We start from the raw sequence: 24,782 nt of genomic DNA, 5'->3' as shown, positions 1-24,782 counted from the left end.
TTGTCATCTTAATGAAAACAGTAAAACATTTTTAAAATCTCAAAGCGAAAAAAAATCAAGGAAAGCAGAAATAAGGCAGCAAAAAAATCCAGTTTACATACAAATTGCAATTAATCAATTGTATGAAATTAAAATCCTTTAAAAATTTTCAGTAAAAATAAAACATTTCATACATATAGTTGGCCACAAAAAAAATTAATGATATTGAAAATTTAGCTTGACGAATATAATTCACAAACATTATTGTAATTTAAGGCAGTCTTGAGTGAAATAGAACTATTTTTACAGGTGTTTTTGAGAGTTTTGGCACTGGACTGCGCATTATGAATTGGCGCCCCCTGGTGGAGGATCGGAAACGTCAGGCCGCGCGCCTCAACAACAGCAGCTGCGCACAGCAACGGTCGAAAGTACTTCCGGCGGGTCAGCGTCTCCTCTTAGAAAAGTTACTATTTCCCCGCAGACTTGTCCTCAAACCGAAAATACCAGCCTATTTCCCGAGCAGAAACACCGCGTTCAGAAGAATGCTTTAACGCAAACAGCCCTCGGCGAAAAGCAGTTTGTAATCCAACGGACTTTGTGCAGCGCGCCGGAGTGTGTGCTCGAGCGAGAGGAAGCAGTATTCAACCATCTTTCCTCTGTTGGCAATAACAAGAGCAGAGAAGGGTCCAAGTGGGGCTGCACTTCTCATTTTATCCTCTTTTTCTCTTTAATCACACACACGGAGCCGCGAGGTTGCACTTCCCCCGACCGAGACCAAGGAATATAAAGCGTCCAAACCCGGGATCGTAGCATTAGTAGATTAGCGATTTGATTTAGTATTTCTTTTTTCATGTTTCCAACAGGTTTACCTTCCCCTAATCCCCCACCGCCAGCCCAAGAGCCCAAACCGGTAGCTTCTGATGTCCACAACGACAGTAGTTTAACGCCTTCTAAGAAGAGGAAAATTAACAGTTCAGAAAAGGAAGATATTGATTCGATATCTTCGTCTCCTAAAGCCATTTGTAATTCCTCATCCACAACGTCCTGCTCTTCCAGTTCACAGCAGCTGCAGCAGCACATCCAGAAGAAGTTGAGGTTCGAGGACCCGCTGGATTTGATCGGGCTGGATGTGAAGATGGCCGAGGAGTCGTGTAACCCTGCCGAATCGTGTTCAAAGGCGAGAAATGTGTTCCTGACTGGAGGTGTTGGGCATCATGCGAACGGACTGACCAAGTCTGTGGGCTCCGCGACCTTCTCCAACAGTAAACCCGGTGCTGCGAAGAAACTTGTTATCAAGAACTTTAAAGGTAGGTGAAGAATCGTTGGTCCCCCTCCTCTTCTTTGTAAACAGGCAGTGTTTGTTTTAGTTTCTCAACTTGACTAACGTTAGCTTTGACCGAACGCACACGACCTAATGCAATAGTATACAACTTTAATAATTGGCTTATAAAAGAAAAATGCTATGCTAGTGTCACGACTGAGACCATGATCTTTTAGTACGCACTTATATTTTTTATATATAGACCTCTATCAAAATCTGACTGCTTGAAACACGTGTTTCTTTTGCATCTAACTGTTTGTAAACATTCTTTCCTGTTATATATGTTCATTTTTCATATATACAGTATTTTTTTTTATGTTATATATTTTTAAATGAAGTATTAATGTAAATGTTTTAACAAAAACACCAACCCCATGATTCTGCTTTTACACTCTTAAAAGTAACAACTGTTTCAACTTTTTTATTTTTTCAAACTGAGGGATGTCAAAAATATTTTTAGTAGTATTCATCATTGCCAATCATCAACATTATACGTCATTTTGCATCTTTACATTTAGTCTGTGGCCATCATTTTTAAACTCATGTTGCATATTTTAAAGCATTAATGAAAGTTAATTATTGTTTTAATATACTTACAGTAAACCACAATGTTGTCAGACATACAGCTAATACAGCAGTAAACAACTTATCTTATGCAAGGAAGTCATGAATAAGACCAGATTTTGATCTGTACGCTCTTAAATATAGACTTTATGTAATTTGCATGTTTATGGAGGTATATCACTTGTGAAAAACATATCAAAACTTGCACGTAATTGAAACACAACCAGATTTAGTTTCTTATGCAAACTAACAGTACACGTCCTTTTCTTTTGTTATACTTTATCAGAAAAGCCAAAATTACCAGAGAATTACACAAATGAGACCTGGCAGAAGCTGAAGGAGGCAGTAGAGGCCATACAGAACAGCACTTCAATTAAGTACAATCTAGAGGAGCTCTATCAGGTATGCTCTGTGTTTTATGTATAGCCTATATTTTTGTCATTTAGTAATATTATATATAATGTTATTTATTCCCTTTTGTCTTTCCAGGCTGTTGAAAACCTGTGCTCCCATAAGATATCTGCCAAGCTCTATAAACAGCTCAGAGTGGTCTGTGAAGACCATATCAAGGCACAGATTGACCAGTTCAGAGAATATCCTTTTCCATGCTACACATTTATATTCAGTTTCTTGCTGTATTTTTAGGTTGAGAGAGTGAAAGTAAAGAGCATGAACCAGGGCTCAACATGAAGATTATTTTTCTGCAGGTTAAAAGTTTAGATTTTTTTTTTACTTGTCCTTTCTACGCCATGTATCTTAATAATGACCCCACCAAAAAATGTATACGTTTATTAGAAACACATTATACACTGGCCTTCTAATGTTTGGGGTCAGTAAGATTTTTTTAAAATGTTTTTGAAAGAAGTCTCTTATTCTCTAAAATAACTGTAAATAAAATATAATGCTTTTGTTTCATTAGACATTTTCTTAAAATGATCTACACCAAAATTGTTTTTAATTTTAAATAATAGCTGAAAGTTTGATATGAACTTCAGCAACACTTTTGCTAAAAAACAATAACAACAACAATGATGGCATGGTGCAAATGAACTAAAAATATGAGGAAACATTTTGAGAATATTATGAGAAGTTCAGTCACTGTTAAATAATAAGGACTGTCTGGATATAGACTGCTATTCATTATTGTTGCCATTTAACTTAACCTTTGTCCTACGGATGCCCTAGACAGTGTTCTGTTCCTCAAGAAAATAGACAAATGCTGGCAAGATCATTGCAGACAAATGGTTTGTAAAGTAGTCTACTCTAGACTCTTTCCTCTCTACATTTATTTTGAATAAGTTGAAAGTTGTCGTTTGTATTAAATGCTCTTACGTTTAGTTATTTACCTGTTTGCAAAAATGCTTTTTATGCAAAACATTGTTTGTCTTTTCTTGTAGATCATGATTAGGAGTATATTTTTGTTTTTGGATCGCACATATGTTTTACAAAATTCAATGCTGCCATCAATCTGGTAAGTGTCCATTGAATTTTTGATACTGAATTTGTAACGCTGGCACTGTCTGTCACCCTTGCTGTCTTTATTTACTACCAGTGCTTTGCTGCTCCTTCCTCTGGTGATTAAAGATACCCTTGTGTTTTGTCTTCAGGGACATGGGTTTGGAGTTGTTTCGTTTCTATATCATCAGCGACCTGAAGGTGCAAAGTAAGACAATCGATGGGATTCTGCTTCTTATTGAGAGAGAGCGGAGTGGAGAGGCCGTAGACCGCAGTCTCCTGAGGAGTCTTCTGAGCATGCTCTCAGATCTGCAGGTTAGGTCACCTGCTTTCTCACTTGTGCTCGAATGAATGTTCCCGGGTTTATGATGCTTTTATGGCTTCATTTTGAGTGCAAAAAGTGCAAAAAAATTCAAGTAAGGAGTTTACTTGTATTTCTTATTGCCTGCTCAATTTCAATGCAATAACCATATAAAGTCAGTAAACCTTTCCTTAGAATTTTTTCCACAAATGTTAACAAAACATTTGCTTAACAGTAGTATATGATGCAAAACATTATGAATAATTATGCATATTAATAAAAAAATTTTTAGGGACGTATTAATGTAAGTGTTCATAATTCACATTTTTGCTTTTAAACCCTCAAAGTACACTGTCCCATTTATCTACAAGGTTATGTATTTACTGTAACAACTTTTATTTTCTTAAACCAAGAGATTAATCAAAAATATTTTCAGTATTAATCAACATTGTCACACGCTGATGTCATGTAGCATATTTTAAATTATTAATGAAAGTTATTTATTATACTAATTTACTTAAAAATTGCTGTTTACTTTAATACTACAGGCCAGGGTTAATTTGATTTTCTGTAAGTGAAACAAAACAATGGCAAATCTTGTACAGCTCTTGTGAGATTTTGTCTTGATCCCTGATATCATTCAGCCCTTAAATTGTGTGGCCAAACCTGTTAGTGTTATTGTTGTAATCACACCTTTGCTCCTTTTATGACAGATTTATCAGGATTCATTTGAGCAACGCTTTTTGGAGGAGACGAATCGATTGTATGCTGCAGAGGGCCAGAGGCTCATGCAGGAAAGAGAGGTGAGTTTCACATCATAGTGGTGATTTAGTTTTTTCCTTGTCCCCCTTTTATTTGTAAAAAAAAAAAAATTTGTTCATTTTTTTGTGATGTACTCGCACTCGGAAATAGTTTAAAAATCATTTACACCCTTACTTGGATATGCTGTTATTTTTTTCTGTGGCATACAAAGAGAAATTAAAAAAATATTTTTCATACAGTCACAGTTCATTGTGATCATGGGCTGTTAAGTTCCAAAAAAGACAAAAAAAGTAAAGTATTCCAGGTGATTTGTTCTTGTCTTCTGTAGCCAAATGTTTTTGAAATGACCAGTTACACAGACCACTTTAATGGTGCTCTTCTGTTTGCTTTGCTCTCTGGGAACTGTGATTGTATGAAAAAAAGAAGAAAAAAAAAAGTAGTAATTGTAATTCATGTAATTGAAGATGTTTCACCAAATAGATTTATCTGTTTTAATCAGATTTATCCCCCCTTCAGGTGCCAGAGTATCTCCATCATGTCAACAAACGTCTGGAAGAGGAGGCAGACAGAGTCATTACTTACTTAGACCAGAGCACACAGTAAGTATGCAGAGAATATGACTAATGAGAGTCCTTTAATTGGGAAAATTTGATGTGAATGTTTATTATCTTAATTTGTAGAAAACCCCTCATTGCCACAGTTGAAAAGCAACTGCTTGGAGAACACCTCACTGCAATACTTCAGAAAGGTATGACCCTCATAGAATGAAAATGAATGACATTGTATTTCTTGTTTAAATGGTTAACCATTCCTCAGAATTAAAAGCGATTTACGTACGTGATTGTTTTCTTGGCAAACTCTAGGTTTAAATAACCTGCTGGATGAGAACCGTATTCAGGATCTGTCTCTGCTGTATCAGCTCTTCAGTCGTGTGAGGGGAGGCGTCCAGGTTCTGCTGCAACATTGGGTTGAGTACATAAAGGTGTGCAAGGGATACATCGAGATGACTAACAAAACCAGGATATAACACATCTGTATATTATTTGAACATTCAGGTTCACAAGTCTTGTTTTTTATGCCTCAGGTCTTTGGAAGCACAATTGTAATCAACCCAGAGAAAGACAAGACGATGGTTCAGGAGCTTCTGGATTTCAAGGATAAAGTCGATCACATCATCGATGTTTGTTTCTTGAAGAACGAGAAGTTTGTAAATGGCATGAAGGAGGCCTTCGAGACCTTTATCAACAAACGGCCGAACAAACCTGCAGAGCTCATAGGTCCGTTCACAAATGTTGTTTTCCCACCAATCATTAGCTATGTTTCCATCCAAAAGTTGAGAATGTAACTTTTGGGCAAATTTGATTATCAAATTGAACATTTACGAATAAAGCAGCATTCCCATCCCATGTGTTCAAGAGAACAAAATCGTCACTTCCTGGGAAATTGGCGCAAAATATCTGTAATTCAAGTGGAAGTTGCTGCAATTAGAGAAGCCACTGTGGCTTTTTTTTTCCAACATCATAAATGACCTGCGTCTCAGAGCGCGCCGACAAAATTCGTCTGGATGCCTGGTGTTTGGGAATGCAATCATGTGAGACTCTTGTGGGAGGGATTTAAACCAAATTATTCTGATGACAGACTTTGATTCAGGCATTCCAGAATGATGAAACCAACATTTGAGATGCTGTGCAATGTGATTGGTCCACTGCTTAGTTCAGTTATCCAATCACATCCTCTATTGAGGCAAAGTAATTTAATCAATAAAAATTGATGGTTGATTAAGCAAGGTCAAAATATGTACTTTACCTCCATATGACGGAGGTGCGTGCGGCTCATGAGCAAAACACATGCAGAAGACACGCGTGAAAAAATCAAGCAAGGGTGCCATAGTTACGTATTACGCAATCTGCTCTCTAATCGCTCTCGTGGTACTTTGATGTCCTACACCGATTGGTCTGTGCAGTGCCGCTTCAAGTCAAACACACCTAATGTATTCTAGCCATGCAATAGATTAGATGGGCAAGCCGTTTATTTCAAAACTTAATTAACCAAGGGTCCAAAAAACCTGCAATAAGTGATTTTACTGAACATAAGAACTACTTGTTGTAAAGGCCACAATAAAAGTACATAGAATAAACAAGTAATAAGATCCTAGTGGATGAGAAGTCCTATAGCTTTAGCTAAGATTTAGCTCTTTGTCATGTCACTCAGTGATCTAGGCATTGTCTTATGTTGTGTTTGGACTCGTTCAAGACCACCTGCTCTAAATAAAGATATGCGATCTACTATGGTTTACTAATGTTTCGCAAAGTTACAATCAAAAACATGTTGCAGAAGCATCATGTGTATACTGTTTACTTGTGCGTCTGCGGTGCTTTTTCATACAAATGTTGGTTTGTTAAGGATTAATCAATTAATTGATCGTTAATTTAAACAACAATCGATTATGAGAATTTATGTAAATTGAAATCCCTAGGTAGGGATTAGATAGGGTCTAGATAGAAGTATAGCTATTGTTTTTTTTTTTGTTTGATTGAGAGCTTGCAGCTGATTGGATCAAGACAAATATTAGGCTAATATTCACTAATGTTGTGATTTTATGTTCTATAGCAAAATATGTGGATTCAAAGCTCCGTGCTGGGAACAAAGAAGCAACTGATGAGGAACTCGAGAAAATGTTGGACAAGATAATGATCATATTCAGGTTCATTTACGGTAATACATTTAAAATTAATGCTCTATTCCAAAGGCTTAGAGAGTTTTCAATTATTAAACCACTGTCTAAGCTTCATAGACTTTCTCATTTCTCTCTTTTAGGGAAAGATGTTTTTGAGGCCTTTTACAAGAAAGACTTAGCGAAGAGGTTACTGGTGGGAAAGAGTGCCTCTGTAGATGCAGAGAAGTCAATGCTGTCAAAACTGAAGCATGGTAAATTACATTTTTCCTTTCATGTTTGATTCTTAAACCATACCATCATGTCATAGAGGTTTCAACAAACTGAATTGTTTTTTTCTTGTAGAATGTGGAGCTGCATTTACTAGTAAACTGGAAGGAATGTTCAAGGACATGGAGCTGTCAAAAGATATTATGGTGCAGTTCAAACAAGTAATGATATCTGTTTTTTTATTTTCTTTTATTTCGGTTTTCTTTTTTGTCTAGTTACATCTTTTAAATCTCTCTTTTTGAATCTGCCCCTCAGCACATGCAATGCCAAAATATTCCTGGGAACATCGAGTTGACGGTTAACATCCTCACCATGGGTTATTGGCCAACATACGTCCCCATGGAAGTGCATCTTCCTCCAGAGGTCTGTTCTGATGAATGTTGAGAAATAGGAGCTTGGATCAGATATTCTTTGTAACTTAAACACAATAATAATAATTAACCTTAGTTCTAATCGATTACATAATAATTAATATATATATTTTTTTAATACCCTTTACTCTTCAGATGGTAAAATTGCAGGAGATTTTCAAAACGTTTTACCTTGGCAAACACAGTGGACGGAAACTACAGTGGCAGTCGACGTTAGGACATTGTGTTTTAAAGGCAGAATTCAAAGAGGTAACACACATTTTTATTTTGAAAATAGCAACTGGGCGTGAATAGCAGGCTATCAGTGGCTGATCATTATATATATATATAAAACAAATTTAACTGATTGAAAATGACTTCTTCAAAAGGCTTCTCAGGAAAACTCTTTTCTCGGTTTTCACAGGGCAAAAAAGAGCTGCAGGTGTCTCTGTTTCAGACGCTAGTTTTGCTTATGTTTAATGAAGGGGAGGAGTTCTCTCTGGAGGACATTAAACTGGCTACAGGCATTGGTATGGATAATTGTGACGAGCAAGCTTTGTCTTGTAAAATTTGTTCTTGTTAAAATACACCATTCCATTTAATGTTAATCTTTATGTTCATAGTTAAATCTCACAGTCTTTTACAAACTTTTAAAGTGTTTAACAAATTTGACTAAAGAACCTCAGATAAATAAAAATACACTCATATTTGCAGAGGACGGTGAGCTGAGGCGGACTCTGCAGTCACTGGCCTGTGGGAAGGCACGTGTCCTTACCAAAACCCCAAAGAGTAAAGACGTGGAAGATGGAGACAAGTTCTCTTGTAATGATGATTTCAAACACAAACTCTTCAGAATTAAAATCAACCAGATCCAGATGAAAGAAACGGTACTGTCTTGCACACCTGTCATTTGATTGCTGTTGTGTGAAAGGTATTGGGCGCTTGGTCTCATCCTTGTTTGCTGTACCTCATAGGTGGAGGAGCAAGCCAGCACTACAGAGAGAGTATTCCAGGACCGTCAGTACCAAATCGATGCTGCCATTGTTCGAATCATGAAAATGAGGAAAACTCTCAGCCATAATCTTCTGGTGTCTGAGGTGTACAACCAACTTAAATTCCCAGTAAAGGTGAGATCACAGTTTTGCTTGCACAGTTAATCAAAGTTTCACTTCTGTTTGTGATGGCACATGGTAATAGATGTCGTGCAGCTAATATATAAACTGTACCCAATATTAACTGCTAGTGAGCAGTCAGGCAAAACAAGAATACTGCAACAAACACAAAGTTGTATACACAATGTAAATAAGATTTATTGTACAATGTAGACAGCTTTTTGCATTATAATAAGAGCATGTTGCACATTAATTGTGTGTCAGTTTTTTTTTCTTGCTATTAAGAGGGGAAAGTATGTATTAATGATTATACACTACTATTCAAAAGTTGTTGTTTTTCCCCCAAAGAAATTAATATTATTCAGCAAGAATGCATTAATTTAATCAAAAGTGACAGTAAGGACTATTTCATAAATGCTGTTCTTTCAAACTTCATATTTATCAAAAGAATCCTTAAAAAAAAAAGGTTTTCATCGATAATAATAAATACTTCTTGAGCAGCAAATCAGCATATTAGAATGATTTCTTAAAGATCATGTGACACTGAAGTAATTATGCTGAAAATTCATCTTTGCTTTCACAAAATATAGTAAAATGGGTATTATAAGAAGTTATTTTAAATTGCAGTAACATTTCACAATATTCCTGTTTTTACTGTATTTTTGATCAAATATGTGCAGCCTTGGTGAGCATAAGAGGCTTTTTTTCCTCAAAAACAAACAATCTTACCTAATACCTACCCAAAGTTTTAAATGGTAGTGTATAAAAATGCAACGAAGTACTACAGGAACACTGTTTTCAGCTTGATTATGGAATCTGTCTGTAGCCTACATAATGAATATGATATGCAGTTTAACGTGAATTCTATTTAGCAAAAATAATCATAATACGGTCAAGGGAAAAAATGAACAGTTATGATTTGTCCTAATCATTTAGACAACACTTACATTTTTGACATAAATCTTTTTTCTCTCTAGCCTCAAGATTTTATGTATTATGAAAATATAACTAATATTCTTAATTTCACTAAAACTGGAAATTAGCCCAAGACTCACTGTACTCACAGCATACAACATATGCCACTGCCACTAAATTTTGCTTTATCTTTTTGCAGCCTGCTGATCTGAAGAAGAGGATAGAGTCACTTATTGACAGGGACTACATGGAAAGGGATAAGGAGAATCCCAATCAATACAACTATGTGGCTTAGATAGAGAGAGAATAAGAGGGGATGATGAGGGATGGTAGAAATGACAGGAAGAGGATGTTCTCAGTGACGTTGTTTACTTCCCTTAGCACATGGAACCTCTTGTTCCAGTTTTTGTTCACTTTACCATCATCACCACAGTGACCAACAACTGAATCAGTTTTCTCTTCATGGATTTGACAGGGTAGGGTGTGTTTTATTTCCCTCAGAACGGAATGTCCAATAAAAAAATACAAAATTATTTTGTTACAATGCTTCTAAGAATTGGACTATCCTGAGCTTAAAAAGAAAAGTTATTTATTTTCAGACTCAGTTTCATGGCTGTTGTTTGTCTCTGTTTTTTTTTCTTCTTTTCTTCATTGTTAACCCATGAAAATATCATAACATTACATGTGCAAAGAAAACCGGAACCAGACTGATTGAATTTGACCCGTTTGTTCAGTCAATGTTGTATTGGATACCAGTGTATGAACATTGAAAACAGGTTTTCTCTTTGCCAATGTTTGATAAATTTGTACAATGAAAAGAAGGTTCAGCTGATTGCTCACAAGCAATTTATGTTCTGTGAATGTGATTTATTGATAAATGGAACAATTGAGGCTGATTGGAAATTTCACAGTATGTGCCAAGATTAGATAAAACCAAGCACTTGTTTTGTTTGTAGGAATGTTAACGCTGCTAAACACTAACTTGTACATCTTCCTTCTTTTTGTCCCTCCCTGCTTACACCTTCTCACATTTCCTCCTCTTGTTTATTTTGTATATACATTTTACACACAATTTTGATGTTTGACACTCGACTACATTGCAACTGCATTCTTTCTGTGGAAACTCCGAACAAGCACAGCAGCCCCATTTTATCATCCTAGTGTTTCCAAGTTTATATATCCCTTAAGTTCTGAATTAGGCCTGTTTACTGAGAAGCTCCTCTGTGTGGCATCACTGGATCTGTCTGTGGAAATTTTGGCAGTGGTGTTTTGAGAAATCATACTAAAGTGGACAGTCGTCCAGTGTCTGGAAAAAGTATGCTTGTTTTTATTGCCTCAGAATAAACAACTGTATGTGTTTCCATGATCTTGTCCCTCTAATCAGTGATTGTGATCTTTCCTAAAAAATACTGGATGATGAGAAATGGATACTTGATTCTTAATAACGGGGGTAAATGAACCAAAGAAGCATCAGACATCATAAATTGGTGGTCTTTCATTATGTAAAAAATACATTGAACAATGTTAGGTATTTTAACTGGTAATAACTACAAAACTTAACATTGTTGGATTTAAAAAAATATTTTCTAGATGAATATTGAATTTGGCTTAAAGGGATAGTTCAAAGAAGATATTTTGAAGAAAGTCGGTAACCAAATGTCTGATGGACCCCATTGACTTCCATAGTAGGAAAAAATAAATACTATGGAAGTCAATGGGGACCAGCCACTGTTTAATTACCAACTTTCTTTTAAAATATCTTCTTTTGTGTATAGCAGAAGAAAGAAAGTCATACAGGTTTGGAACAACTTGAGGGAGAGTAAATGATCACAGAATTTTTATTTTTGGGTGAACTATCCCTTTAAGGCAAGACACTTAAGGTAAAACCATTGTTCTTTCATGCACTGGTCAATTTTGAGATTTTGGGCTACTTTGCTTCCATACCATCTTTTGAGACTATACTGGGAAGAAAACATCCAAAATACACATTTAAGTGTGCTAATTTTATTATCCTTTACTTTATCTATTTGCACATGTGGAGTTCATATAGCATATAATTATCTAATTTATATTAGACATTTTTACATTTTACAACTATAATTTATATAACATTTTATTCCTAAAAACATTGTGAACATTTATCTCTTTTTTCTGTCTGTTGAATTTTCTCATTTAATTATGGGGTGATAAAAGAGATATCCAGAACACCGTCTCTAAAAACCTTTCAAATCTGTCAACCAAATGAAACATGAATTTTGAACATTGCATTGATCATTATCGATATCACTAAAGTCTTAACATAAATTTCAAAGTACATAGCAAAATACTGTTATTATATTTTGTCATGCTGTACTTCCACCCCTTGCCGTAAAAGGTTTAGCTACCACTGTCGTAAATGAAACGGAATCACCTGCGTTTAACGTGAAGCGTGGAGTTAGTTCATTTAACCGTCGTACACTGAAGATTTAGTTTATATTTCTTCGTTCTATAAGATCTCTTAGATAAGAGGACAAGAGTGACCGATTACGACTCGCAAGGATGTTTAAAAAGTAAGCTTGAGCCGTTGTCAACCATATAACGTTACATAGTAGCTGACGCAACTTAGCATTGTTACAGTAATTGAGTGTTTCGTTAGCTCAGTAGCTTCGTAGAAGTAATATATATTTATATCGCATGCATATGCTTATCAGCTTAATATGGTATTATAACTTAATATGTACCCTTAATTCTGCAGCCGAGACAGTAACATGTTTAGCTACACTGCTAGCTTGCTGTCACAGCTCACTTTTATGGTTCATTAGTAATGATCCATCTGTATTCCTGTGTTTTCACACTGAGCTTTGATAAGATAACGTTACTTCTAATATTTATAACTTGAAAAGATAGTAAGCAAACTGCAAAAAACGTATGTTTACATTAAGTGATGGATGTGAGGTTTTTAAAATTCAAGGAACCAAACTTGATACAAGTCAATCATAAAACATTTGAGTAATTATGTTATATCAGACCTCTGTACTAGACTAATTTATTTATTTTAGCAAACTTTTTGAGAGACCTGCATCTGTGTCATCTGCTTTATTAGATGTTATATTTGCAGATTTTTTTCTTCATAGATTTGATGAAAAGGAAAATGTTTCGAACTGTATTCAGCTGAAGACGTCTGTAATTAAGGGTATAAAGAATCAGCTGTTGGATCAGTTTCCCAACATCGATGATTGGCTCAACCAGATAATGCCCAAAAAGGACCCAGTCAAAATTGTGAGATGGTAAGAGTTTCACAATATGGACAACTGTAATGCAGTACTAAAGGATTAACTAACTGTGATATTTTGTCTATGTTTCCAGTCATGAGCATATTGAAATTCTTACAGTAAATGGAGAGCTGCTATTCTTCAGACAGAGAGAAGGGCCCTTCTATCCCACCCTCAGACTTCTACACAAATGTAAGACGGCTTTAATTTTAGCAGTGTAATGCTGTCTCTGCAGAAATGATTTTCTGATTATGGAAAACGTATTATATTACACAACTTACACTTGCAATTCAGCTTGGTCAGACTAATGCCTGATACTCGTGTGTCTGTTCTCCAGATCCCTTCATCCTGCCACACCAACAAGTAGATAAAGGAGCCATCAAATTTGTTCTGAGTGGAGCCAATATCATGTGCCCAGGCCTTACATCACCAGGAGCCAAACTCTACCCTGCTGACACAGACAAAGTAGTTGTATCTTTCCAACTGTTGTATTCATTTTTTGTTTCTGCACTTGAAGAATAAATCCTATTGATTTATTTTAAAGAAATAGTTCACTTAAAAATAATAATCTGTCTCTTCACACAACTCTTTTGTCAATGCCAAAAAGGACACAGAAAGCACCATATTACCTTTGGTCTGTTGTTCATCACACAAAGGAATCATATGACTTCAGAAAAAGTCTTATGAAATACTTTTATGGTGTATTTGTCCTTTTGAAATGTTGTATGTAAACTGAATACCTATTTTCATTTAAGTTTATTATTTTTTAAAAAAATTTTATGTTGTCTTTTTGATTATTATTTGTATTTATTTATTTCTATTTAGATTTTTTTAGATTTTATTTCAGTATTAGCTTTAATAATTCTAGTACTTAATTTTATTTCAATTACTTTTAGTTACTGAAAACAATAACCACACTACCATAAATAATTTGTTTTTGAGTGAACTATTCACGTAATAGATTTGATTGGTGTGTGTTGCATAGCACATGTTGTTGTCCTTAAGTATTTGTTTTCAGGCCATAATGGCAGAAGGGAAGCAGCATGCAATCTGTGTGGGAGTCATGAAGATGTCTGCAGATGACATGTGAGTGTTTTATGCATTTGTATTCTGAATCCCCATTTGATTTTAAAATGCAAAACTACACGTCTACAAAAACAATTTTCTTCAACATTTCAACATTCTTAAATGTTGAAATGTTTAGTTCATCTATCCTCTAAATCAGTGTTTCTCAACCGGTGGGTCGCAAGACCGTTTTGAGTGGGTCGTTGTGTGTAGTCAAAGAAACAACAACAGACTTAATTCTAACCCCCAGTTTCACAGACAAGGCTTAAGTCTAGTCCCAGACTAAAATACTGTATGTTTGAGCTGTTTTAACTGAAAGCAGCTTGCACTGACATGTCTTAAAATATGTCACTGCCATTGTTTTTTTTCTAGGGCACGTTTATAAAAACTACTTAAATGTCCTAACTGAACTAAGGCCTAATATCCTTGCTTAAAGGAGTCATAACCTGCAATTTTCACTTTTCCACGAGAATCAATGTATGTTATGATCGACTAACGATTGTACACTGGCCGGGAAGCCGATATTTAAAAGTGAAGCGTTTGTTTACCTCAGGGTAAATAAACCAGCGCGCGTGCACGCGCACTCAAATACGGGATTTTGATTTCAGCTCCCTCTTGACGTCATGAGGTAGTAGGATATACCATATATGGACACCGCAGCAGGAAGCCTTCCCCTCTCCCCCTCATATTCAGTTCAGTCGAGAAAGATGGAGAAACCGAATGCACACCGGACTTGCTCTGTGGTTGATTGCCATAAAAAACATGTAAATGTGTTTTATCTCCCAAAATCGGACGAAACTATCAGGGACCAGTGGATGAAATAAATTTTTAATGACGCTGTCCCATCAACCCTTTCAACTGGCGTGCAGAGCCATATAGAGCGTCCACGACAGCCAAAACATCGCATTGATCTCGCGAGACAATAATGCCTTCAGAAATAAGGGTAAAAGTAGGTCTGTGTTTATTTTTTTTCCACTTTTCTTTTTTAGAAGGGCCTGAAAGACTATAATACAGCAGTAGGTATCCAATGTAATACTAGGTTATGACTCCTTTAATCTAAATTGTGTCTGTAAAACAAAGCCTAAATGTTTTTTTCTGAAACAAGACATTATGAAAGACGTGCGATAGCTGTTGACTCTTCTATTTGAACAAAAACTAGTTTGGGACTAGTTAATAGCCTTACCCCTATAATACTGTTATACTCTTAATTTATGTGGATGTTAAAGTGGGATGTACTGACGGTGTATCAACCATTTTTGAGAAATAAATTTGCTTGGTTTAAAATGACTAAAACTTTGGGTTGCGGCTTAAAGGCACAATATGTAAGATTTTTGGATTAAAATATCCAAAAACCATTAAAACAATGTTATATATTTTGTTGACTTGTGTACTTACATTATTCCAAATGTTTTCAACCATGAATAATCCAGAAAAATGTGCTATTTTAAGTGTAACGGCCCGTGCCGTCGCGTCGCCTTTCAATGACGTCATATCTGTGTTACCTTGATTTCCAGTTTTACTTCCATAGAAACCATGCAAACACCAAAGACGCTTTGATATTATGCGTTTTAGTAGACAGGTGAACAGCTGTATGGATACTTTTATTGACAGAAAACTAATCATTGTTATATAGCTCAAAACGGTCTTATTGCTTGTTTTCTTGATTAACCACGAATAACATTTTTGTACCGCGTCTCAGAGACAACACTGTCAAGTGGCTAACATAGCGTAATCAGAAAAAGCTTTATTTGTAGGAACAGTAATACAGCATTTTCTACACCATACAATATATTTTAAAATGAATTGCATGTCATTTAGCAACATAAGTCATCCAGCTCTTATTAGTATTATATTCTAATATCAATCTAGTTTATTGCAGTGTGCAACAAGTGTCTCATAGCAGCCGCCGAGCGAACGCAGAGTAACGTTATAACATAACTTTCAACGCACTCTAATGTATTTTAGTATGATTGTTTTGACCAAGTAAAACAGCGCTGGGTTACCCCACAATTTGAATTCGCCAAATAAAGTCAAGAGTAACATTTCTGCACTCGCGGTTGTTTTATTAGAATGAAATGAAATCATGTGAATGTAAGGGATCAAACGCAAATGTAACAAAGTTCAAGGTTAGGGAAGGAGGCGGACGTTAAACGTAACTTTAAATATACAATATGCGTAAACAACAAAACGTAAGGAGCAGCAGCGGCTGTCTGTGGCATATAAGTCCAAGGCTCTCGTCCCGCCCTGCTTCATACCACAGTAACATTATTAAAACTTTAATACATTAGCTCCCCCATGAACATGATTTCTGCCTGAGTCCCGTCGGATTGCTTTCCATCGGCTATGGCCCTGTCCCAAATGGCACACTTCATATGCACTTTCGGTCTTGTGGACTTACAATGGCTGCCGCGTGCGCGTGTCCGTTAAGTCCGTGAGACCGTAGGGTGTCCCATTTGTCATTTTAAGCCTCAGAAGGATGCTCGCGAGGATGCCATGATTCCACGCTCATTCACGGCATCATCAACCTACGCCTTTGTTTTTGTTTTGAAAGAGTGACCTCTAGCGGCGAACCTTGCATACTGTGCCTTTAATGACGATGGGAAAATGTGGGTCCTATGGCCAAACCAGTTGAGAACCACTGCTCTAGATTGCTGTGTGAATACAGCATGTATAAAAGAAAACAATTCATGAAATTAATATAAATCAGTCAGCATCAGTTTAAACATATGGCTACAGTTTATTGGTTATGGAAAACTAAATGATTAATTTGCATTTCATTTGAGAATATTTTCTTGTCTCACTTCCCTGAACAGAGAGAAAGTAAACAAGGGAATTGGAATCGAGAACGTTCACTATCTGAATGATGGACTGTGGCACATGAAGACGTATAAGTAATGACAGACATGAGGATGCGGTGGAATCGTCTGGACCCCTTGTCACCAGGGCTGCTACTGTTTACATGAATGGACTCAACCGTCTACCATGCCGAAAGCTTTGAAACCGACCCCATTTTAATGCACAAATAAAATCCGTATTCAAGTCATTCCTAACTGAAATGGTCTGTTGCTACAGTGAAAGCTGAATTGTGTTATGGCTGCTTAAAACCTATTTAAAGAATATTTGTATACTTCTCGCTTGCCCAAGACAGAATCTTGTTGTTTTGTATTTGTTTAGCATATGTATAATTTACAGTGTGGTTCAAGGCCTATTTCTGATTTTATAGTTTTGAACCCTTTGTCTTTTTGCACTAAAAGCAGAAAACATAAATCAATGCCACTCTATGAAACTCAAAATCCCATGAGGGCCTGATGTTTCTTTTTATATATACAAATATCTCTGCTGCTCTACATCCACATCATATTTATGCACAAAAGCTGATTGTTTACGTCCGGATAAATTTACTCCGAAGTGGGAGGGGTTTGACTGCTGTTACAGAAAGTGTGAATACAAACAGTTTGTGGAAGACAAACCCCATCTCAGGGGTTAATTGAATTAAATTGAATTGAAAGCCAAAAATGTAAAAAATATATCACCTTTATACTGAAAAAGAAAAGACAACTTCCAAGTCATCTTCAACTGAAGAACGGGATGCTGAAATATATGCTAGGCAACAGGAAATGGTTTATAATTCAGTGGGGAAATATATGAGAGAATTGCTGCTGTACAATCATACCATACTCTTGAACTAATTTCTCTAATTATTTAATGGTAGTGTCTTCACCATTGAATCAACAGTTCTCAACGAGGTAAAATAAGGGAAGACTGCAAAGATGGAAAATTTAGAACAACTGTTCATTTAATGCACTGTCATAAAGTTTGTAGAGCAGCCTTTTGAAAGAAATTGGTCTGGTAATGATCATAGGTAATGATTTTGTGATAGCAGTGCTGTACGGCAGACTCATTTCATCGAATGAGGGTAAGTAAAAGCTGCCTTTATTAAACTGAATGGCATATCAGACGCAAAAAGTTATCTGAAAATGTATGATAATCATTAAACCGCTGTCCAAAAGTTCACTTTTTACATTTTATGGCGACTCAAAGTTACCATCTAACCCGACCTCGTTTTTAAGATGCCGTTTAAAGATTCTCCCTAATCTTCTTCTCAATCAACTGGGAAAAGACAACAAATTGGCGGTCATAGTGAGAGTGTGACTTTATCCTTTGGGCAAACTTTACTGAGGAGCTTTAAAACTTTTGCTACATTTCAAAGTAAAATACTGGACATAACGCAAAACTGTTACAATTACAAGTTGAGACTCATGAGGAAACTTGGCTCTCTATTATTGCCAAACATCTGTGGGAACATGGTAAAAGACATAGACAGTGACGTCATCAACGTTATCACAGAGGTATGATGATCATTTATGAAATATCAGCTGATAAAAAAATATTTTAAATGATTGATTGTAAATACATTTTATACAAGGTTTTCATGAGCACTTTTTTTTTGGTCATGCTGCTCTTACACAAGAGCTGTTTGCTAAAGTCCAATCTAGTTTTTAACGGTTCCATCCTTCAATAACAGCCTTTTTTTCGCACAACTTTGAATTAGCAAAAATGTTCCTATACATTTATATCTTCCTTTAAAATTCCTTTCCTGAAATTTGGAAGACACTGTATACAGAATATACATGTTCATAATATTCCCGTCTCTGAAAAGGCCAGGGCCCGTATCCCTAAAGATTCTGAGAATCCTCTCAGAGAGCTCCTAACTTAACCTAAAAATTCCTTGCCAGGAGTTTTAGCTTAGAAGTGATTCCAGAACATTTTCAGTGAACTCTAAGCAAGGAATGGATGGAAAATCCTATCTTAGTGAGGAGGTGTGGTTGACCCCGTTGCTAGGCATGAGTCATCATTTCAAAAGCTGTGATTGGTTGATCCTACAAGTTTGATGAAAATGAACTTTTGGTGATAATGAGCAAAGGATGTACCCTCAAATCAATAAACATAATTATACACTCTAATCTTATGCAGACTGTAAATGTAAATAATATTTCACATTCAAGAAAATATCTGGAAAATGAATAGTAAGCTGTAGGGGTTATAGCCTAACATTAGAATCTAAAATATGTGAAAACTTAAGCTCATTACACCCTGTTCAAATAATGATTCGTGTCTTATTTGCTCATATTAATATCCTAGCTGGCATATTTTGTACTTTCACTCCCATATGGACCCCATTGAAAACAAGATGGCCTATCTCAAGGGGCTGTCCTTAATGAAGCAGAAATTGCAACGTTACAACTCAGTGTGGTCTTAACGAGGGTAACACGGCTCAGCTCCTCTGTTGGCCATTTTGTGCAGCTGCTTAGGGGAACTCCTAAGCCACTAAAAGTCCTCTTCCCTGCTCTTAGCAGATCTCGCCTTAGGAGCCCTTTTAAGCGCTAGGAATCTTGAGGAATAGCTTTTATATTAACTGGGATTTTCGTGTCACTTTTAGGGGAAATTCTAAAAAAACATCATGACTCTGAGAATTTTCTTAGAATTTGGCCGCTAGGAGCCACTTTTTGCACAAAAATTCTTTAGGGATACGGGCCCAGGGCCCGTATTCATAAAGATTCTAAGAATCCTCTCAGAAAACTCTTAATTTAGCTTAAAAACTTTTATGTAGGAGTCTTAGCTTAAGAGCGATTCGGGACCGATCTGAGAGCAACTCTGAGTAAGGAAAATACAAAAACTTTTATCTTAGTGAGGAGGCGGGGTTGACCCCGTTGCTATGTATGACACGATCTTTTGAAGACTGTGATTGGTTGGTTGTCCAAGAAGAAAAAAAAAAAAGTGATTTTAAGTATAGGGTCTATTCTAAGCCTCCACTTTGAACTTACATGCGTAATTTTTCCTATTTGATCGTTCTCTCACACACACACACACACACACACACATTATATATGTGTATATAAATCCTTTTTTTATTTACCATGCTGTTGATTTCCTATAAGGTATTTGATTGCTTAGAATGATAAAAATTGTTCCACTCTTTCCAGTTACACTGACTGCTGGCATGTCTATTTAAGCGGTGGTTTGAATGTTGGTTTTAATGTATCAAACATGGAATTTTCCCAGTTGCCAAATATCGTAATGTAGCGATTACTTTCATTTCAGGCGCTATGGCATTTCTGCGCTGTGTCGGAGATATTAGCGTGTCTCTAAAAAGATCAGTCACAAACATGATCCCTGCACGATCTAATCTATAGCGTCTTATTAACTCACTGTCATCCATTGTCTGCAACACATTTCTTCTCCCTCTTCGTCTTTCTGCCATTTTCTCCTCTGCTAAAGAAACTCTTAAGCCTCTTAAAAGTCCTCGTCTGTGCTCCTAACAATTTTGACCTTAAGACCTCTTTTAAGGGTTAAGATGCTTTCTGAATTACTTTTTTCTTCACTAGGAGTTTTTCTTTAATTTTAAGAGTAAACGGCCACATTTCTAAGAATTTTCTTAGAATTTTGTCACTAGGAGCTACTCTTTGCATTAAGATTCTTTATGAATACGGGCCCAGGATTTTAAATCTCTTTGCAGACACTCATTTTAAGTGTCCTTTTGAGAACTAGCAACAACAGCACATTGAATATAACACAAAGCAGTATTACTTCAAATCGACTAGTCACAAAGTGCAAGATGTCTGTTATTTCTGAATTATGAATCAAAGTACCATCATGCAATATTAATGTGGCATTATGTGTTCAATATTTTCTGTTATATCAGTTTAAAAAATAATAATAATATATGGGTTGAACACCAAACCTGCATGAATATTAATACATGACTTCTAACGATATGATTATCATGTGCTAAAGATCAAACAGATGACTTGTGTTTGAACATCAGATCAGGATGTGAAAAGGGTGAAACAGGAAACTCTATTCTAGGGCGAAATGAGTTCAAAGCACACTATGAACAGTGATTCAGTAACAGATGTTTGTAAAAAGGTAGCTGTAAGAAGGGAGTTTAAGAGAGAATAGGATGAAGCATAAAAGAGATAAGTGAACGAGTGAAAGAGGAAAGAGAAACACTAGGAAAAAAATGTAATATAATTTCCTGCTGATCAGCCCAAAGCTGTTTGAAACAATCTAATTTTCATTAAACCCCTGTCACACATTTGATGCTTATTCAGGGGTTTAAAGTGGGATCAACTACCCTTAGAGTCAAACCCAACCAAGAAGCGATTTCTGTAATGGGACAGCTCTTTCAGGGTGTAATAAATGACTACGAAACATAATTTTCATTATTATTTATTAAAGATAATCCCAGCCTAGCTACCAATGGTGTTGTAATCTATTGTAAGACTAAATATCCATTTAATAAAGAGGATTTAATGTTTTATGGGTGTATTCATTTATTAATTTAAAAAGGTCACAAACCATTGTGTAATGAATTATAGAAACAATATTTTGATATGTAAATAGACAAGTTTCTGTGCAAGTAATAACACAAACTCAAGCGTATTTGGATTACACTTTTAAACCACATTTACTTGACTTAATTTATATTAAGGACAATATAGAACGTTTTCTTTTGCCATATGCTATAGAAACAGCCTTTCCCTCTGATATTTTACATCCAAAATACTTTTTAAAAATTATCAAAAGATTCTTAATTTTTATTCCTACCAGTGCCCCATGAAAAGAAAGAAAAATGTAAAGAATAATTAAAGCTGGATAAACAGTTATCATCAAATGGATCATATTAAGTATACACTTTGCATTTTCTTATATACAATTAACCGGTTTTCTGTTTGTTTACAGGTGAGTTGTAGAAGTGTATACCTTAAAACTTCATAAAACATCACAGTGTATATCTGATCCATATATGTGGCATTCATAAATCTAGCAAATTTTTTATTCAAAATGATCCTATATTGGCCCTCATGATTAAATCATGCTCATATGCAAACCATTATCCTTTTGATTTTACCAGAGCACATTTTTAGCAGAAAGCAGGGTGAAAATCCCTCATCTTACACACCAGCACCAACCTTCAACGCACAGAAAGTACACATAACACATCACAGATTCAGCCCTGCACCCAGTATCATCAACATTCCAGCTCTGTCACAGTAACAGTTCCAATACAGAAACCATGAAGTGAATCAGTCATTATCGGAGTCTTTAGGAGGCAGAAATGTCAAGGAATCATGAAAGTCGTGTCCATACGGCCGGAGTCTATAGACGCCAAACATCAAGACCTGCATCTGGCTTGGAGACATACCTCCAAATGTGATGGCCATGTCAGAACAACAGGCCTCCACGACGTCGGCTGGGTTTTGGCCCATGCTGTCGGAAATCATAGAGCTAGCGCTCTTCTTGTTAAAAAGCCCTTTGCCTTGCGCATCCTCTCCGTTTTCAGCGAACACCCCACTGTACTTCAGACAGGTGGCGAGCTGCTTTTCTTCGGGCATCTTCCACAAGGCACGTCCTCGCTCTGGGCATTTGTCCTCATCTTTGAACATCTCTATCAGCCTCCTAACTGCCTCGTAGCTCAGCACAATCCCGCTGTCGTACTCCACATAATCCAGCTCTCCTGACTTTTCCGTGTGGCCAATGTAAAACGGCTGGCTTGAATCTTTATCCAAAACCAAATACTTGAGGTTCTCTATAATTGCGAATGTGGTGGGCCGGGCCACGAAGAACCAGCGTAGGTCTCCGGCATTCTCATAGGCATGTTTGATGGCTTTGCGCAGCCTAGCCCACTCATCCTGCTCCTGTAGGTCAAACGCCTCCAGAGCTTTGGAAGATTCGGACGTGTAGAACACGGATTTGTCGCAGTGTTTGCTCCAAGTGTCGTTGGCTGTCGCCCAGTGGACCAGGAGCTTAGGAGTGACCATGATGAGACAATACACTCGAACCTGCTGGGTGAGATCAGACATCTGACTCTCTGATAACTTTTGTAGTTCATCTTTGCTGAGGGGTTTCAGATGATGGTGAAGATGCTGATTACTTTTTGAGTGGACTCCTGGATTAAAGGTCTCAAAGTAAGTCATCACCAGGCAGAATATACCCCCTAGGATCAAGCCTTTCATAAAAGAACTGCCCTCAGACATCATGCTGGAATGTAACCCTGTAATGATTAAAATATGAATAAATATATAATGATAAAACAAATGGCAGTTTGTGCTCTAATGACATATGTTCAGCAATAACAACTAAAATCGTATAGTTACTCGAGAGAGAGTATGTGATGAGATACGTTGTCTGCTGAGATAACTTCAATTTTGTTCCTGGTGACAATACAAAGCTTATTTTCACAAAGCAGTCAAGTTTACGGAATACGGTTTACTTCACACTCAAAAGAAGCTAACTTTGAAGACAACCGGCTACATCTAACTGCAAGAACACATTAAACGCTTAATAAAAACTAACGTTACACATTCAAATAATTAATTAGATATAATCTGGATACCTTTCAAGAACGCAGAATATTGCTCACATTTAGACGCTACCCCTTCGCATTTAGTTCCGTACACACAACCGGAAAACAAAAAATGTAGTCCGTTCTGGAGTCAGTGTTACCTGTCCACCTTGCAATTAATTTGCACGGAATAAAGTAAGAAAACTGGTCGCAGTCCAGTGCGGCTTCCTCCAGGAACACGGATGTTTAAGCGGATGTTTAATCCGAACGAAAGGCACTGTGGGAAATGTTGTTCATATGTGCTGTCTCGCTGAGACGAACACGGTGGTAAAAACTACAAACGTCATGTTCCTGTAAGTAGACAAGGGCGGAAATTATTTGTGCGTTTTAAAAGTTTTTACTGATTATTTAACTACTTTTATGTTAATGCATGTATAAATATAAAATTGATACATATATAAATATAATAATAATAATATATATATAATGACAAAAACAATATGACAAAATCAAGCAAATAACTTAACGCTTCACGTTTGTTTCAAGTAACTCGCTTAAAATATGAATGAATACATTATTAATTTAATTCAAACATAAAATTTGACAAATAAATGGGTATATCTAAAACTCATTTACTTTATGTTTACAGCTGTAGTTACAGTTAGTGTAAATAATGCATTAAGAAATCACTTTAAATTAACACATAGGCCTACATACATATAAAACTATTTAATTCATGTGTAAGATGTTATTTAAATAACAATAATATAATGCATTAATTACAAATTAACTATTACTAAAAGCATTTTATAAAACACTTTTCTTAATATATTTACCAAAGAGCTTTACTATTTTTCATTTTCTGTTTTGTAAAAGTTTTATTTCTTGATCAATAAGAAGAGTGTTGAAATTAAGCATATTGAAGCCTCAATTGCAAACTGAATAATACAAAACTTTATAGTGAGAACGATTTCTTAAAATAAAATGAAAATGTTTGGGCAACTGACTGTGGAGCCACACGAAAATGGAGCCATGACAGCACGATACTTAATATAAACTATAATATAAAATGTATTTCTTTATCAGTCAGTTGTAGCTCTTTTGTGGCTCATCAATGAAGAAAGATGCTTTGAAGAACCAGATGGTGCAGCTACAGAATCCACCAGTAGAGGCCAGGCCAATGGGTCAAGAAGATTGGGATGGTTTGCATGGCTCTGTTAGCCCATGATAGCAGATGTCAGTATATATCTACACCATCTGGTCCCAAAAAGCATCTTTCTCCACTGACTGTCAACAAAAACTAGCCATGCATTCTGACAAAATATTTATTTATTTTTACCATGGTTTGAGGTAGTGGGCTTGTGTACTGAAGGAAGCACAAGTCAGCCACTTACTTGTATTTTCCTTCTGTTGTCTC

The 24,782-nt window shown here is 36.1% G+C and overlaps 3 protein-coding genes across 7 annotated transcripts; 2 read left to right on the top strand and 1 right to left on the bottom strand.

The window, feature by feature from the left end:
* Positions 1-187: 187 nt before the first annotated feature.
* cul4b (cullin 4B) lies at positions 188-11,069 on the top strand. 2 transcript variants are annotated; one of them, XM_084430141.1, is made up of 20 exons: positions 188-1,286; positions 2,151-2,266; positions 2,354-2,457; positions 3,039-3,108; positions 3,262-3,335; positions 3,472-3,634; positions 4,334-4,423; positions 4,899-4,981; positions 5,063-5,130; positions 5,246-5,364; positions 5,467-5,659; positions 6,993-7,097; positions 7,200-7,310; positions 7,402-7,472; positions 7,582-7,689; positions 7,833-7,946; positions 8,101-8,206; positions 8,391-8,563; positions 8,651-8,803; positions 9,903-11,069. In XM_084430141.1, the coding sequence occupies exons 1-20, from the start codon at positions 830-832 to the stop codon at positions 9,996-9,998; spliced, it is 2,574 nt and encodes an 857-aa protein (XP_084286267.1). In that variant the 5' UTR covers positions 188-829; the 3' UTR covers positions 9,999-11,069. The 2 variants fall into 2 exon arrangements, with proteins under 2 accessions (XP_084286267.1, XP_084286266.1); XM_084430140.1 differs by having other exon boundaries at positions 7,402-7,487.
* A 990-nt stretch (positions 11,070-12,059) lies between these two features.
* mcts1 (MCTS1 re-initiation and release factor) lies at positions 12,060-17,069 on the top strand. Its single transcript, XM_084429625.1, has 6 exons — positions 12,060-12,252; positions 12,817-12,969; positions 13,049-13,146; positions 13,292-13,425; positions 13,973-14,040; positions 16,833-17,069. Exons 1-6 carry the CDS (start codon positions 12,242-12,244, stop codon positions 16,912-16,914), a joined length of 546 nt encoding a protein of 181 aa, XP_084285751.1. The 5' UTR covers positions 12,060-12,241; the 3' UTR covers positions 16,915-17,069.
* Positions 17,070-21,462: 4,393 nt separating this feature from the next.
* Positions 21,463-23,670, bottom strand: c1galt1c1 (C1GALT1-specific chaperone 1). 4 transcript variants are annotated; one of them, XM_084430744.1, is made up of 3 exons: positions 23,417-23,577; positions 23,178-23,234; positions 21,463-23,074 (listed from the first exon to the last, which is right to left on the bottom strand). In XM_084430744.1, the coding sequence occupies exon 3, from the start codon at positions 23,058-23,060 to the stop codon at positions 22,107-22,109; it is 954 nt and encodes a 317-aa protein (XP_084286870.1). In that variant the 5' UTR covers positions 23,061-23,074; positions 23,178-23,234; positions 23,417-23,577; the 3' UTR covers positions 21,463-22,106. The 4 variants fall into 4 exon arrangements, with proteins under 4 accessions (XP_084286870.1, XP_084286872.1, XP_084286869.1 ...); XM_084430746.1 differs by lacking the exon at positions 23,178-23,234 and having other exon boundaries at positions 23,527-23,670; XM_084430743.1 differs by lacking the exon at positions 23,178-23,234 and having other exon boundaries at positions 23,417-23,664.
* Positions 23,671-24,782: the final 1,112 nt, after the last annotated feature.

Source organism: Rutilus rutilus (genome assembly GCF_951802725.1).
Source record: "Rutilus rutilus genome assembly, chromosome: 14".
Classification (NCBI taxonomy): Eukaryota; Metazoa; Chordata; class Actinopteri; order Cypriniformes; family Leuciscidae; genus Rutilus; species Rutilus rutilus.
This window is presented reverse-complemented; position numbering and strand designations above follow the sequence as displayed.

Excerpts from the sequence above, each read along its gene's own strand:
- c1galt1c1 (XM_084430746.1), bottom strand. The coding sequence starts at position 23,060 with ATGATGTCTGAGGGCAGTTCTTTTATGAAAGGCTTGATCCTAGGGGGT.
- mcts1 (XM_084429625.1), top strand. Across the intron at positions 12,970-13,048 it reads CCAGTCAAAATTGTGAGATG|TCATGAGCATATTGAAATTC; the intron begins GTAAGAGTTTCA and ends CTATGTTTCCAG. Across the intron at positions 13,147-13,291 it reads CCTCAGACTTCTACACAAAT|ATCCCTTCATCCTGCCACAC; the intron begins GTAAGACGGCTT and ends TCTGTTCTCCAG.
- cul4b (XM_084430140.1), top strand. The coding sequence starts at position 830 with ATGTTTCCAACAGGTTTACCTTCCCCTAATCCCCCACCGCCAGCCCAA. Across the intron at positions 7,947-8,100 it reads TAAAGGCAGAATTCAAAGAG|GGCAAAAAAGAGCTGCAGGT; the intron begins GTAACACACATT and ends CGGTTTTCACAG. Across the intron at positions 8,804-9,902 it reads AACTTAAATTCCCAGTAAAG|CCTGCTGATCTGAAGAAGAG; the intron begins GTGAGATCACAG and ends ATCTTTTTGCAG.